Source organism: Chanos chanos, chromosome 16 (assembly GCF_902362185.1).
Source record: "Chanos chanos chromosome 16, fChaCha1.1, whole genome shotgun sequence".
Lineage (NCBI taxonomy): Eukaryota > Metazoa > Chordata > Actinopteri > Gonorynchiformes > Chanidae > Chanos > Chanos chanos.
The window spans coordinates 1263674-1281403 of NC_044510.1; the positions used below are offsets into that span (position 1 = coordinate 1263674).

General features: G+C 39.4%; 1 protein-coding gene across 1 annotated transcript; it reads left to right on the forward strand.

The window, feature by feature from the left end:
• The first annotated feature begins 394 nt into the window (after positions 1–394).
• Positions 395–3630, forward strand: irf1b (interferon regulatory factor 1b). The gene is made up of 9 exons (XM_030793562.1): positions 395–505; positions 1107–1198; positions 1366–1465; positions 1590–1807; positions 1989–2103; positions 2202–2306; positions 2424–2449; positions 2626–2761; positions 3203–3630. Exons 2-9 carry the CDS (start codon positions 1112–1114, stop codon positions 3331–3333), a joined length of 918 nt encoding a protein of 305 aa, XP_030649422.1. The 5' UTR covers positions 395–505; positions 1107–1111; the 3' UTR covers positions 3334–3630.
• Positions 3631–17730: the final 14100 nt, after the last annotated feature.

Consider the following 17730-nt stretch of genomic DNA (forward strand, 5'->3'; position numbering starts at 1 on the left):
GTTTTAAAACAGATGAACGTAGGACATTTGGTCTTTGCATGCTTCCACTTAAACTTTTGCATGTTAAAATGAATGTATTTATTACTGTTGTTATTATGTTTATTTCTTTTTGTCAGCGGTGTGCTATATGACTGCTTAGAAGTAAATCTGGAATAGCAGGCGGCAGTCATCTCATTCACTCACGTAGGCTCCCGCGAGCGTGTAACAGTGTGATTTCTCGGAAATCAGGCTGGCTTCATTTTAAGCGCCGAACTCTTCGAGTCAAACAGCGCAGGCGCAGAAGGCTGGCCCAAAAAAAAAAGAAGAAAGAAACACGTTGGGAAAACCCCCCCGAGTGTCTTTAAAATTCACGCCACTCTCACGAATCCGTACAGTCTGAAGAAGACTTCTCTGTACAGCACACTGGTCTCAAGAAGACTACTAAACAAATTGGATATAACTATCGCGTCGTCAGTCGCATTTTATACACCCGTTCTGTACAATTTGGATAACGAAATTCAGAACTGTAAGTACGTCCACGTTGTATTTAAATAAATGTCTTGCATTTTTAAAAAATGTAAATACAGACGTCTTTAAAAAAAATCACCAGTCAAATTACCTGTCTTATTGAACATTCTACATAACAGTCTGCAGTATCGTACATAGCCTTTCTAAGCAAATGCATTTACAAACATAAACACGCGACAAAAAAGCAGAAGAGTTTTTAGCTTTGTATGTTTCATCATTATGTTACTTTGGCATTTGGAAAACTGTATTTGTTGTGCGCTGTGAAACCCTGACTTTAGCCGTTTTCAATTTTGCTCTGCTGTCATGCAGCGAACCCGTCCTGTCACTCCGCTGCACGCACATCTGTTGAACAGATTCCTAAACTGGTTGCACGTTGGCAAAGTACATGTTACGTTTGCACAATAAAATAACTGCAGCACGGTTGGCAGAGTTAGAGAGAGAGCAAGAGAGAGAGAGAGAGAGAGAGTGTAACGAAGCAGTTAACTAATTTCCAGCTGGCTGGTGTGTATGCCGGAGCTTTGTTCTAAGTGGCTGTAGAGCGAAAGGTTTGACAGCAGAACTCACGCTTTTCAACTCACGCTTCTTTTACGTTGTTTTAGGAACCATGCCTGTGTCCAGAATGCGTATGCGACCCTGGCTGGAGAACAGGATTGACTCTAATGCGATCTCTGGCCTGACGTGGGTGGACAAGGTGGGTGTTCCTCCCCCCAACAGTTCGCTTCATGAGATCAGAGAGACGGCTGATAGGCTTTTGTTTTTTCCCATCAGCTTGATTATAAACTCATTTTGAAACTTTCAACGGAGGCACGGTTTTAGGGCAGACTACAACCATCCTCATTGTTTTGCTGGTGTTTTTAGGAACAGAAGATGTTCTCAATTCCTTGGAAGCATGCCGCCCGTCACGGCTGGGAGATGAGCAAAGACGCCTCTCTTTTCATGGAGTGGGCCATTCACACAGGTGAGAGGGAGCTACAGTGCACAGCTACACAGCAATCAAAGACAGATGGTACCTGATGGTTCTCTTATTTTTTTCAGCAGTAGCTGTCATACTAACAACTTTATGTTTGATGTTACGTTCACAGGTAAATATAAACCAGGAGTCACCAAACCTGACCCTAAAACCTGGAAGGCCAATTTCCGCTGCGCCATGAACTCACTGCCAGACATCGTTGAAGTTAAGGACAAGAGCGTAAACAAAGGATGTGGAGCCGTGCGAGTCTACCAAATGCTCCCCAACTCTCCTCACCCAGCGAAGAAAGACAAGCGATGCAAGACCAAAGACAGCAAGAAAAGGCTAAAGGTGAGCGGCTCATTATGTGTAAAACGTGTATGTAAAAGAAAAAAAAAAAAAGATACTTTTTGATTCAGCAAAAAATATATTAGATATGCTATATATGGAGTTTGTTTTTCAGATAATGGATGTTAAGACTTATTGCGAACTGCAAACTGATTTTGTCAACTTTATTTTTCTCTTTGATCAGGCAGCAGCAGTGAAGATGGAGGACATGGATGTAGAGGAAATGCCGTCTCAGGACTCAAGCCTGCGAGTGGTGAGCAGTCCACAGGAGAACACAGTGGACAGCACTGAAAAAATAGGTACGCTCTTTGGCCTGTTTCACTCAGTGGCAAGTCACAGCAAAGCCAGGACCTCAATGAATGAAATTCTCAATGGACGCTGTTCTCTCCTCGTACAGAAACATTTGAAGTATCTAACTGGTTTCCCGGCGGAGAAGTTCCCGAAGTAGACAGTACAAACGACCTCTATCCCTCCTTCCAAGTCTCGCCACTACACGAATCAGGTACTAAAACAGTAACTGGAGTGGTGTAGAAGATGTCCATTTCTGCCTACACTGAATTACAGTTCAGGATGACACAACACTCATGGTTTGTTTTTCTCTTTGTTTTGCAATTCCCAGATTTTGGAGAAGCAGCTATCATTGAGGTGAGTTTGAAAATGACTTTTTTTTCTTATCAATGTGCCGTGCATTTCATTGTCAGGAATACCCTTGTTTGATAGACATGAAAAGACTATCAGTTGTAAACCTTAACAAAAAAAAAAACAAAAAAACAAAAAAAAAATGCACAAAAGTTCAAATTCTCTGTGTTTGGATCTTGTAGCTCTCAAAGCAATTGGAGCGCGAGCCGTCACAGTGGCATCCAAGCAGTATCAATGGAAGGGGTTTCCTGAGGAATGAAACGGGCACAAGCACAGACTGTTATCAGAGCCCAGCCAGCCAGTGGAGCGACTACTCAGGTAAACGCCTAGGCATCAAAAATGACCATGACCTTTCATCTGTCCAGTGATGGTTCAACAGTAAAATTCATCTGCGCCCCCCCCCCCCCCCCCAGTTTTCTCCAGATCTACTCATATTTGTTTTGCTTGTCAAATCAAACTGCTTTCCTAAAGAAATCATCCCTAGAAGCACCGGGGCAAAGCGACTTTACACAGTCATGTGTGTCGGTGCTCATGGTTGCCAATTTAAAAGTGACATTAAAAGAAGAAGCACTAGATTAATTAATCGAATATTCAGAATTGCTGAGGTGTGCACGGTTGTCATTGATGCAGTCTCAAAGAATGCAACTTCCTGCCATATTTTAGTGACATGTTATGACGTCTGGGTTGATAATTGTTTTATTTTGGTTTTTTGATGTGGACACAATGAGTAACATGCTTTTGTTTTTTTTTTTTCTGCAGGGGACGAACTTGAGTTTACCGCAGAATACAGCAGTCTAGTTTCTTGCCTGGAGACAGAGCCTGCAGTCTACACAGATCTTTGGAGCAGCTTTGCCAACACAAACCTCCAACAGATCCCCTGTCCTCTCTGAAGCCATGTGAATCACACACACACACAGACATTTCTTACCTCAGCCACCTGAAATCCCACAAGACCTTCTCATCATCCAACCCAGACTCAACCTCCAACAAACCTGTCCTATCATCCAACCCAGACTCGACCTCCAACAAACCTGGCTTGTTCATCTCAGAGCTGTCTAGACTAATGAGAAAACACCTTCCATTAGACACAGTGAAAAATCTGCCCTTTATTTCTGACAGACATTGACTTTGTGCTGTGTTCACCTAGCCATCAGTTCTGTGCTCTGTAGACTACTGCTGAAATATATTCAACATTTTAATCTTTTATTTTTTTAATGTGATGTTTTTACAGAGTCTGTTGATCTGCAAGAGTTTACCGTGAAATATCATTTTTGAAACATAAGAAATGACTCATTAAGCTAAATTCCTTTTGGTGGAAGGTCTTCTTGCCTGTTGTAAATAGTGTATAGATATTTTTTTTAATAAAAAAAAGTGAAAAATATTTCATGAGTTATTGATTCTGTACCGCAATATATGCTCCAGATGGGAATCACCAGACTTAAAGTATTTCTATTTCTGATTCTCTCACTACTTTTGAAAAATAGATCTTACTAAAAGGGATTGTGGGTTGTGTGATTGCACATAACTGGCACAAAAATCACAAATGAAGTTTATTGGAGGATGGGACTTCCCCAGATATTATACTCAGGTCTATGGAAACTGGTATATGGTATGTGCATTATCTGATCCTTCTGCTCCATCAAGTTTATATCACACTAACAGAGCTTATGGTCTTCAAATATGGTATGACCAATGCAGTGCAACTATGTTTCAGTCAAATGGGACTTACAGTCAGCATTTGATGATAACAACATGGGTAAGTATGTGATCTTTAATTTAAAAAAATCAAGTAATTACAACCGCTATGAACTATTTAATGAGAATAGTTATATAATAGACATGTATGCTCTATAATGTATGCACCTATAATATATTTATAGAATGCTGAAAAATTCACTTAAAAGAATACAATTTTGGCAGTGGAAATGACTCTTTATTTGTTCTTTAAAATACAAAATCAATTATGTTGAACAATGTACGGAACTGAACAATTAATGAATAATGGCAATTAAATATTACAATCAAAATGAATGTAAAACCTCTCTCAAACAGTGTAAAGTGAAAAACAAAATCTTTGGTGAAACCGCACGTAAGACAGCCTTGAAAAATAGATTTCAAGATTACTGAATTGCACTGCGTCTCTTTGATATAAAGTTAATCATTACTCCGCCTAATAGGCTGCTTTTCTTTATTACAATCACATTATAAACGTCATAAAATAGTGCCACAAATGCGCATGACTGTCCGTGAGTCGACGGTACCATCCAGGTGAACAGCAAAAACATGGAGACTTCTTTGTCCTCTTCTTCAGAGCGTAGAACAAACAAACAAACAAACAAACAAACAGACAAACACACACACATACACACATAAATTATAAGAAGAAAATACGTAATAACTATTGCATATTTGCTGTAATGAAAGATTTTTTAAAATTGTAATTTGCTGTAGTTACTGTTGTGTTAGTCGCGCAACGCCATAGAAATCTCACGGTTTGATACTTAGGCTATATCGTTAACCTGGAATCACGGTTGCATATAATTCTGGTACAGTGGGAAACAAGAAATGAATTGTACTTCGACTTTACATCTCAATCAGTGAGTCCAAAAGTGAAATTATCCGTTTGGATAACAATTCTGAAATTATGGTCAGGAACTTCGAAAGGCCTATGCATTGCTCTTGTGTATTGATTAAGTGAGTACATGTCTATGTTATTAAGGCTCTCCTCATATAAGAATAACGCAATCCATGATGCGATTGTTCATGTGAAAATAATATCACAATCAAAGCATAGTCTCATTCATTCTGTTAACGCTTGCTATTAAGAGACACTTAACAATAACTATTGAACTTACAGTCCTATTGCACTGTTTGGTGCATGCGTGGTATTACCTTAGTGATGTGGTTAAGAGATGTGGTTAGGCGAAATGTGATGATCTGCTGCATCGCTAAACTGAACTGTCTGTCATTTTGTCACGTATTCAGAAAACTATTTCAGTAATTACTAACCCTAACCCTAACATTTCACCCTAAATCTATTGGATCATACGAGGGAAGCACATTTTGCATCAAACTGAATATTTGCCGTCGGAAGAGGGCGAGAATCCTATCTTTTAGGGATACGTAATTCTCAGAACTAGTAACCACCGCAGGCTGCGTTGCAGTCATGATTATATGGGAATCAAGTGCTGCAAAGGCGCTCGCTGATTGCGTGCTACCTGCAAGCGCGCACAGAAGACACGTTGACGATTCTCCATGTAACCGATATCCTCATTAAATTAAGCTATACCAAAAGCGACAGGAATTGAGACTGTGCTACAGCTCTTAGACTGACACTGAACTGAACTGAATCACTGATCACTGAACTGAAACTCATTGTACACTAATTTCTGTACCATCTTGTAGTGTTACACAAAGTTATCCACCAACGCAAAACAGGCTGAGTATCGTCTTCTGCTCGATTTTTTTTTTTTTTTTTTGTGGGGAATCTCTAAACTGACATTCAGTTGAAAGTACCTAACAATGTTATCATGATCACCTTATGTTAATGACTGAAAGATTTCACTTCACAGCTACAGATTGAACAGTATATATATGTATACTCTGGGTGCAGTTATGCTGAAAGTAGTTCAGAATAAGTAATTACATTGTATGACAAAAAGTTGGTGAGAATTCTGTAGGCTCAGTAACTTTAGCTAAATGAATGATTAGCATAATTAGCATACACATCTACTGTGTGTATGCTAATTATGACAGTGCCAAGTGTTAAGCACAAACAATGCTCAGCCAGCTATGATCAACCAGCTGAAGTCTGCATTGGGATGTATGGGTTTCACGCGCAAAGGTTTTGTAGAACGTTTTACTGTCGGGCCAGATCAAAATGCTAGTCAAACATGCGCTGCATCTTGAGCCATGGGCAGGCTGTCAAGGTCTAAGGAAGCAACTGCGGGGACAACAGACAAGGTCCCCCTGAAATATCCAGCGTGTCTCCTCCTTCACTGGTTCATTTCTCAACACTGCTGTCACCTCGGAAACCAAGGTAATCGAGCAATCAACGTCCCAGCATGCAGCGGGATCATATTTCCACTGGCAGGGTGGTTGGCAGGCATGACAAAGGTGTGATGTGTACACAGAGGACAATGTTGGCGTGAACTAACGTAAAGCTGGCAGCCTGGTAAACAGCAGTCTGAAGTGCATTGGGTCCAGATGCAAGATAAAACAGGTGAGCAGACAAGTGTAAGTTGACTGTAAATACCAGTGCTGGGTATCAGCAACCAGTCTCATCCCAAACAGAGCTGCTGAGAACCCCACAGAGAGGGCTTCTATAGTCACGTAACAGTGTGTTACTGCCACCGTACACTTAATAATGCATGAAGTAAATGGGCAGTGATCCATGCAGCAATGGGGGAGAAAAGTGAAGTGAGAAGATGACCGCACATGCAACTGGCTAGACAACTCTTCATCGAGCTGGAAAGTGTAAAAGAAACCTCCAGATCTGAATAATTTTGTCCAATATCAGAGGGTTCTGGAGGCCCTTCCAGGGTATGGGGTCCGGTTTCCCTGGTGTGGTTGTTAAATTGACTCAATCCTGGGAAATTTCAACATCGTGAAATGAAAAGCCGTTCTCAGAGATCGCGGTAACACTGCGGTGGAGCGTTTGTTTCTGATGGGCTGTGGTCCCTTTCAGGATGACAGTGCTAGCGCCCAAAGGACACATGGGGTCTCTGAAGGGTTTGATTTGTATGTAGACAATGTGAATCATGATTGCCCATGACTGTCCCAGTGGACAGATTTTAATTTACATAAACATCAATGAGACATCACATTTCACCAACATCAGGTTGCTGGAATTTGCTATAGAACAATGGAGTCAAATCCCTTGACAACACTGGTAGCATGTGTGCCAAGGTACACAGAAGCTAGTCTGGTTGGGTGTGTCAACGTATAAGACATTTTATTTTGGTGTTTGTTTTATTTTGGCTGTTGCTTGTTTTCTGAATGTCAAGGTTTGTTTTTGCTAAGTCTCCCATGCGTACTGACATGCTTTCATAACCGACATGCATCCAGATGTAAATGAGAGCTGTCTATGACAGAGTACTTTGTTTTGTCTTCCCTGCAGTAAAGCATAGAAAATTGGTCTCTTGTTTGTTCTTTGCTTATCAGCATTTTACAAATAACACAGACTCTTGTTTAGGTGGTTCTTCATCAAAAATGTTTGATCATGTCAAAACAATTAAATAAATAAATGAACATATTTATTAACCTGTTATAATAATGTCCATTGCAAGTTGCTGACTCAGACACAAACAGAAGCAGATAGTTTGGCTGGGTAGTGTGGCATTTAGCATTGCGCTGATACAGAAGTAATCATTGTCATACAGTGCACCTTTCCCCATTTGACTTTCAACCACAATGCCGACAGACGACCGCGAACGCAGAGCCTGAGAAACACTCTAACTTCCTCTCTTGTCTCCCAGCTATCACAAAATCTTTTGTCTGTTTAACAAGACGAAATGGAGCCAGAGTTGATGTGATATCATAATGCAGCAATTTGGATTTCAGGCTTGTAAAGAGGATCGTTTTAACAATTACTAACGGCACTGTCTGTCTCACAAAGCCCTACAGGTGCATTTGTCCGGGTGGAGAAAAGTTTCAACACCACAGGCCCAGTCCTCAGGATCTGAGCAGTGCCACATTGACATTTCTCCTATGGGTCTCCCTGTTAGGAACAGCACCAGAGCAATAGTGAGCAAAGTGCATTAATATTAGTCATTAAAATGACTAGTGCAGTTGTTTCGCCACATAGGATAGAGACATGCCAACAATGATCTCTCTCTCTCTCTCTCTCTCTCTCTCTCTCTCTCTCTCTCTCTCGCTCTCTACCACATTCACACATTTTTATAAAGGTAATACTCTTTTCATGAAGATTAATGCCAGACGTAACGAGTATTTTAATGATGTTGTTTTTTTATGAGGACACATGACTAAACGTATGGAAAGATTCTGTTCAGTAGCACGGTCCAGTTAACAACCACAAGTCTGAACTTGGGACTTACAGCTAATTTAGGTCTTAAACTTTTCTCAGCGAGTAGTTTTCAGGGGGACGTGATAGCGTCGTGTGATTCAACATGACCCTACACACACATGCTGAGGAACCACCTCTGTATTCAAACCAACTGCTCTCTTTAGACTACTCTGCATTAGACCGCATTTGCATTACAAATATTCTCTCCAAAATCCTTTTATTTATTTACTTTTTTAACCTTTTACACTGATATCCTTGCAGTGTTACACTCATTGGCATTATGAAAATCTGTCAATACACACACTCAAAATGTAAGAATTATGCAGAACACGTGGGCACGGCATCTTTGTCATTTAACTGACATTACGAGAAGTGGGAGGCTTGGCAGAGGTATCAGTGAGTGTTATCAGTGTGCTATCAGTGTGGCGAACTATGTCAGGTAAATTGCAGTACAACGCACGCACCGATACTGCTGAAGCTTTGCGTCGTCAGGAATTTAACGAGACTTTGAGCATGAGTAATAAAACCCATCCAATCTTCTTGCTTTAATTTACTGCAAGTTTCTTTGATGTCTATAGCAAGTCAAAAATGAAGTATGAAATACAGAATATTTCAAGATTCAAGATTCAAGAGATTTAGAAGAAGAAGAAGAAGAGGAAGAAGAGAGGAAGTAGTACTGTATTGGTCACACACACACTGAGCACCAAGCAGTGAGATGCAGCCTCTGCATTTAACAACGGTGAGCACACACACACTAGAGCAGTAAGCACACACACACACACACACACACACATACACACACACTATGAGCTTGGAGGAGTTGGCCGCCACCGGCGCCCCAGGGACCAACTCCAGATCTTTTTGCCTTGGTCAAGGTCACTGAAAGGAGTACATATCTTTGTGTCTTTGTGGTGGGAGGAAACCGGAGCACTCTGAGGAAACCCACGCAAACACAGGGAGAACCTGCAAACTTCACACAGAAAGGACCTGGACCTGGGCCGGACCTGGACCTGGGCCGGGCCGGGCTGCGAGGCAGCAGTGCTAAACGCAGAGCCCCCGTGGAGCCCCTGTGATTTATGTGTCACGTGCATTAATGAAAATGTGCAACAGCAGTGAAATGCAGCGAAACACCGACAACTGCGCAAATAGCAAACGAAAAGCTACATAACAGTTTAAAATGAGATATAAAGCTACTTACAGGCAAAAGTCATGGAATATCAACTTAATAATAAGTAATATTCGCTTTCTACAGGAAAAAATAACAGAATATCACAGAAAGTGTGTGTAGATAATAAAAATAAGGTACAGGGGGAGCAGGATGTGTGTTGTGTGGGTTTGTAAGTGTTTATGGGTTTGTAGCGTTTGTAGTGTGTAAGTGTTTATGGGTTTGTAGCGTTTGTAGTGTGTAAGTGTTTATGGTCTGGATGGTTTGCCCAGCCTCTCCGTCCTGGCCATGCTGGAGCGGAGACACTTGCCCATGGGCAGCCACTCAAGCAGTTTGTGGTTGGGGTGGTGAATATTTATTACACTATTTGCATGAAAGGTTACACAAAATCCTCAACAGAAAATATCACAACATTATTTATAGTTTTTGAATTTACATACATACAGGCCAAAGACATATGGAAATTAGGAATAATATGGAAACCCAGAGAGGACATGAATGTAATTTTCACAGAATAATCATCTCTTTATCCCAGCACAACGACCAACTGGTTTTTCAAGGTCTCAAAATAATTACCTTATTATCATGACATGACAATGAATTGTTTCCTCTCACTACAACATAGTATCAGCTGCTAACCAGCAGCCTGGGTCATTTCACTGTAAAACATTTCATGTTGGTTCAACTTAGAAACCTAAGTTCACCTGCTGCTAAGTTCATGTTGGTTCAACTTAGAAACCTAAGTTCACCTGCTGCCTTGAAAACGTGTAAAGTCACCTTGAAAAACAGCATTGTTTCAATTCAAAAGTCGAAAAAGTTGATTTAACTTCTGGTCACTTGTTGTTTGAACTTAATACTATGAGTTAAGACAATTTATTATTTTTTATTATCCATGAAAGAAAACTTTCCTTATCTTGTCGAAGAAACACACATTTCTGCACTACTTCAACTCACAGTTTCAAATTTGAGCAACCAAACTCCATTAACAATACTTACTATTTTGAATTTGAAGGTAATAACCTTGACAAAAAATGTACTCTTTTGTAAATCATCCATTTGAAAAGGCTATAATGGTAATCACATAGGAAAAACAATAGATCTCACATTGTCCAGGAAGTACATATTATTTTCCCTAGCAATATGTATAATAAGTAATTCATACTATTTCAAGGGCCATTTATTGTGGTTAAAACTAGGTGCTAGGCTCATCTATAATGGTGACCTCACACAAGTTGACATTCACACACACACACTGTTACTAAGTTCAAAGCCCCCTCTAAATGTACGCTCACAGCCCAGACTGTAACAGTTTTACACTTTAAGAGCAAACTATGCTAACAAAGACCGAACCAGTCCTTACACACAATTCCCCAAACCCCTAAACTCACCACTACATTACGTTCATTTGAATGTTATGCTTGAACTTAACACATTGCTATGTGTTTACCACACACTCTCACACTCTATATGTATGTATGTATGTATGAATGTATGTGTGCGTGCATGCATGCATGCAGCAGGTGATTTGTAATGTTTTAACAGGGGAAGGGCCAGTGGTCACTGACACTATTCTATATAGGGGGAGTATATAGGGGGATGGTAAGTTAACAAGAGGGACGCATCTTGTTCATTTTGCTAACGAGGGTGATGGCTCATCCCCCTACAAATCACCTACTGTATGCATACATGTTTCATGTAGATTCCTTAAAGAATAAAATGATCATATTATCAGACAAAATGGTTTCATCTCCTTACAACAACTCACTCACTTGTCTATGTTGTCCGCTGTTGTTTACCACAAAGTGTATTTTTGTTGGCATTGGATTCCTACCTTTACCGCTTCTCATCGGCGGATCACTGGTAGATTATTTCTATGCTTCATTATTTCTATGGTTTAAAAAAAACAAAACAAAACATCTCCCATACCGCTGGGGTTTTTTTTGTTTGTTTTTTTTTCAACAGATTAGTTACAAACACAAGTTCATTGAACAGGTATAGCTCTGACAAAATTCTCAAAGAGTCAAGACAATGAATAACTGTGAGTTTAATTTTTGAAAATTCATACAGTTGAGTTCAATATCCAAAACCTGTCGTAGCGCTTTGACTTAAAGAGAAGAAATGGGTGGGCATAACTACATGGGGCTGTAATGTTTTACAGTGTGGTAGTCTATTCAGGAGGAGAGTTTCATTTAAAGGAAAGGTGTTGCAGACATTAGATTATGTGAAGATCACATAACATCACACTCACACAACCGCTTGTTCAGCTTCAGACTGTCTGGACTGATACAGGCGACAACAATTCTGTGAAATAATTATGTGAAAACGATGAATTGTTATGCTATAATAAAGAGATACTTCATTTTAGACCTCAAGACAAAAATGAATTGTTATTTTGTAAAAACAAGTTAATTTGAGATCTCAGCAGAGCAGTTAATTGTTCTGTTGCGATGAGATCATTTGTAATTTAATAAAAAAAAAAAATACTGTTGTGTTGTGATGATGAGGTGATTATTTTGTGATCTTGACATAACAAGTGAAAAAAAAAGTTTGCAGCCATGTCCTCTCTCAGCTCACACAGAATAGGACTGAATCCTGTGTGAGTGTATTTACGTTTGATACATTACACATTGCTGGGGACTGGGGACATATTTTGGGCTTAATTTAGGGCACACTCAAAAGTTGACATACTGCTGTCATATTTTAAATGGTAGTTTGTTTTAAAAGGAAATCTGAAAATGTGAAAATACAATGATAAAAATGTCCCAGTGCAAAATAAAATGGGTTGTAAAAAGTAAAAACAGAAAATATAAAGGGTGTCAAAATGAAATATTTGAAGATCTATATTTTGACAGATCAAAACTTATAGAACTACGCAGACAAAACTCGTTTAAATGTTTTTAATTTAAAAAAAAAAAAAAAGATTGAACTGATGTCTTTTTTTATGTTGAATTAGTTTGTACCAACACAAATCCTCTGGTGCAAGACTTTGTTTTTAAGGACAATTTTATTTTTAAAATAATTTGCATGAATTGAAATTCTTTCACTGGACTGTACACAGGTACTTTAAAAGCTACTGTTGAAAGGCTGTACTGAAACTGCGTCACAGAGAGATAGTTCAAACACGTTTTTTTTTTTTAAACAGTCTGTCAAATAATACTTACTTTTCATAAAACACAGTCACTTACGTTCCGCACAAGTGTGCGTGCTTTTTATGAGAGTGTTAACTGTAGAGGGAGGTTTTAAGTTTCGAAGCCGACTGTGATAATACGCTTTTGGCAGTGCGGACTCTCTGCGTGACCCGATGCCGTCTGCCGACCGATGAGGCCGTCTGACTTGGACAGCTCCGCTGCAGATTTGTGTGACCTAAAAGCAAAACTTGCACTCACCTGCCTTTTTATGCAACATTTCACCGGATTTGCATGAATCAAATAAGAGCATTGATCAGGTCATTTTATTTGGGCAGAAAGCCACCTTTTAAAAGAGCACCGGATACATTTTTCCCTAAATATATAGCCTAACCATTTGTCTAGAACTTTGAGAAGGGTTCGTGTTCTCTCCAGGTACATGTTTCTACAGGAGTGTCCTCTTGCTTTGACATACCAGAGAGACTTATCAGATTGTAGTCTTATATTGTGCTTTTGTCAAGCATGCTTTTCTTGTGCAAACATCATACACAGATCTCCAGGCTACGTCTCAGTCTCATAGTGGCACAAATGTCCCACACATGGTTAAATGGGGAAAAAAATGTATACACACACACACAGACATGCAGGCACACATGCATACACACACACAGATACACACACACACACAGACATACAGGCACACATGCATACACACACACAGACACACACACACACACAGACATACAGGCACACATGCATACACACACACAGACACACACACGCACACACACACACACACACACACACATTTATATATATATTCACATATATATGTGTGTGTATGTGTGTGTGTGTGTGTGCACGATATACACATATATATATCACTTCTTCATAGCATGAGAAAAAAGGAAAGAAGCTTGCACAATAATGGTTTTAGTCTCGTCCCCCCCCCATCCCTGTCAGCAATGCAAATTTCAGCGAGCAAGGTCAGCTCAGTATAGCAGCACAACCACTTCCTTAAAAACGAATGGTGGCTCTCATTTTGACTTAACATGAATGGCTGTCATGATGGGTCTACAAGCATTTTTTTCCTCTTCGCAGACCTACAGAGAGCTCATCAGTGAAATTGCTTAAGCGTCTCCTACAACAGGAATATCACTGAAAAACTGACTCACAGCCCAACTGGAAAAGTCTAGTTGATTACACAATTGGGAACTCCAACTGTACAAAAACTGTGTTGTCATGTCTCTGAATATGTCATCGCCAACCTGACTAAATGATTTTGTCTGAATTCTTCCTAAATCACTAAACAAACATATGTTAGGAGCACACTATATTAGATTTAACTCTTATATCACATGTATGTAAGGGACAATGTACAGTCTGCCGGTCATCATCGAAAAATAAATCCCGATAGGTAGAACGGGATGCGCAGCGGAGGGGTCTTGTTTCGTCCTGAAGGGATTTCTTTTTCGTTATGGTTCCTCAGAATGCTGCAGAAAGTTCCATTGAATTGAATGGGCCATCCAAACATTTGGAGGTCCGATATTTCTTGATAAAAAAAAAATGAGAAAAATGAATGACCACTGCCATCGGCAACGGGTTTTGTGCTTCTGATTCACGTCTTTCATATCATTCCGCAAGTAGTCCGTTCACTTATCCTACCGGAAATTAATGGTAATTTGTATCTGACAATTTGCGGACAATCAAAGACAAGAAATGCGTGGGGACATCAACTTCAGCTTCCCCTGAGATGTGCCATTGATTCTCTCAAACTGCGCCATTAATGGAAGGCAAGACAAGGCAAAGGCAAATTTATTTATATAGAACAATGCAAACCCAGGGGCCATTCAAAGTGCTTCACATCAGTAAAAACAAATATAAATTATATGAAAAGATAGAGGTAGAAACAGCAAGCAATAATTAAAGCAAAAGAAACAGGTAGATATTAAGCTGGGACAGCTTAGTGTAGGAATGGTACTTGTGTTAAAATAGTGGGTGATAGATGCAATAAAGATTAAAAGAGATATCAGATTGAAGAATAAGAAATAAAAAATAATAATAATCATTGTAAATTAATAAAATAAAATAAAATACAAATAAAATAAAAAATGAAACAGTAATAATAAGTGATAAAAATACATGACTGAATAAATAATGGCAAAGCAAGTCAAAACATTTCAAATTTAAAACTGACAATATAGAGTTTTGATGACTGTAGGGATAAAATGCAAGCATCAGATCACTCAAAGGCACAGGAGAATAAAAATGCTTTAGTCTAGATCTAAAAGTGTTTATTGTTGGAGCACTTCTGAGGTCTTCTGTTCCATTTGTGTGAGGCGTAAAAGCTAAAAGCCGCTTCGCCGCGTTTCGTTCATGTTGTGGGTTTAACTAGCAGCCCTGCGCCCATGGACCTAAGGGATCGACAGGGGACATATTTTATAATTAGGTCGGATATATACTTATGGCCTAGTGCATTTAGAGCTTTATATGTGATAAGAAGTACTTTAAAATCAATTCAGAGTTGGACGGGAAGCCAGTGTAGAGATTTTAAAACAGGGGTTATGTGTTGTGATTTTTTAGTTTTGGTTAAAACTCTCACTGCCGCATTTCGCACGAGTTGTAATTGTTTAATGGCCTTTTAGGAAGACCGTTTGGGAGGCGATTACAGTAGTCTTGTCTGCTAGAGATAAAAGCACGAACAAGTTTTTCCACATCTTGCTGGGACAATAGGCCTTTGATTCTGGCGATATTCTTGAGGTGATAAAAAGCTGTTTTTTGGATTGCTCTAATATGTTTTATTTTGAAAGTAAGATCCGAATCTAATAAAAGACCTAGGTTTTTTACTAGGTTCTTAGTATTTAGGGCCTTAGCTTCAAGCTAAGTGGCTACTTGTGAGTATTTCTCTTTGCTGCCAAATATAATTACTTCTGTTTTCTGTATCTTTATTTAGTTGGAGAGAATCCTGACACGTCCAGTTGTTTATTTGTTCCAAACAATTACAGAGAGCGTCTACTGGGCTGTAGTTGCCAGGTGAAAAAGCCACATATACCTGAGTATCCATCTGAGTATCATCTGAGTATCGTCTGCGTAGCTGTGATATGAGATGTTGTGTCTCCGTATGATTTCTCTTAGTGGGAGCATATATAGGTTAAACAGAAGTGGCCCCAGTATAGACCCTTGGGGGATTCTGCATGACATACCTATTTGGTCAGACTGATATTTGTCAATTTTGATGAAGAAGCTCTGTTTCTTCAGGTATGATCTGAGCCATTTGAGGACTGTACCAGATAGTCCTGCCCCAGCTTTCCAGTCGGTTTAAAAATATTTTGTGATCTACTGTATCATATGTGGCACTGAGGTCTAGTAATATAAGAACTGTTTTTTTTCCCTGCATCAGAGTTTTCATGTATGTCATTTAGGACATTTTTAAGAGTGCAGTCTCTGTGCTGTGCTAGGAGTGGAAACGTGACTGGAATTCATCAAGGTGATCATTTTCCCCTAAGAACATGGTTAGTTGGTTAAAAATTACCTTCTCAATAATTTTGTTTATAAAAGGAAGATTTGAGACAGGTCTGTAGTTTTTAAGTATCGAGGGGTCAAGTGTTCTTTTCTTTAAGAGAGGCCTAATTGAAGCTATTTTTAATGAGTTAGGGAATGAGCCTGACATAAGTGAACAATTTACAATGTGCAATAAATCAGTAGCAACATTAACTGAATGGAAACATTCAATTTAATATCAATAAACAAAATGCTTAGCCTATCAATCTGCGATAAAAGGTTGGCGAGTCTGCGGGTAGCCTAACACGTTGCTGCGCAACACTTGCAACTTTGAAGTTCTTTGCAAGAAGGACTATTTTTCCCAGCGGACGTTTCTGCGATCATTTTGGCAAGTCAAGTAACTGTATAGTAAGCGGGATAATGTACAGTCCGCCGGTCATTGTCGAAAAATAAATGCCTTCAGGACGAAAAAGTCCTGTTCGTCCTGCCGGGACTTATTTTTCGATAATAACCGTCGGACTATATATTATCCCTTACATAACGGACCACTCGCGGAATGATATGAAAGATGTGAATCAAAAGCACAAAATTAATTTTTCTTAGCTGTCATTATCCAGAAATATCAGACCTCCGTACGTTGTGATGGCCCATTCAATTCAATGGAACTCTCTGCAGCATTCTGAGGAACCGTACAATAAATATATGGGCTATAAATGCATGTAAGAAATATATTAGAATAGTGTGCTCTGATCATATGCTGTTTAGTAGTGATTTAGGAAGAATTCAGATACATATATGTACACTCTCTCTATATATAGCCCACACGTTACTGAAGCAGTCTATTAACACATTATTAAGATGTCTTTAGATCTAATACATTTTCAGTATCAAATACATTTTCAGCACACTTGATAGTGAATTCAGTACACAACTGATTTTACTGAATTGTGAGATGTGAATTGTGATTGAATATATATTTCAGAAATGTACTGGCATGAAACCCCTTTTCCTCTTTTGTATTGGTAAAGAGATTGTGCATAAGTGTGTTAAACTGAATGGGTGTGTGTGTGGTGTGTAAGTGTGTTAAACTGAATGGGTGTGTGTGTGGTGTGTAAGTGTGTGTGTAAGTGTGTTACACTGAATGGGTGTATGTGTGGTGTGTAAGTGTGTTAAACTGAATGGGTGTGTGTGTAGTGCATGAGTGTGTTAAACTGAATGGGTGTGTGTGTAGTGCGTGAGTGTGTTAAACTGAATGGGTGTGTGTGTAGTGCGTGAGTGTGTTAAACTGAATGGGTGTGTGTGTGGTGTGTAAGTGTGTTAAACTGAATGGGTGTGTGTGTGGTGTGTAAGTGTGTGTGTAAGTGTGTTACACTGAATGGGTGTATGTGTGGTGTGTAAGTGTGTTAAACTGAATGGGTGTGTGTGTAGTGCGTGAGTGTGTTAAACTGAATGGATGTGTGTGTGGTGTGTA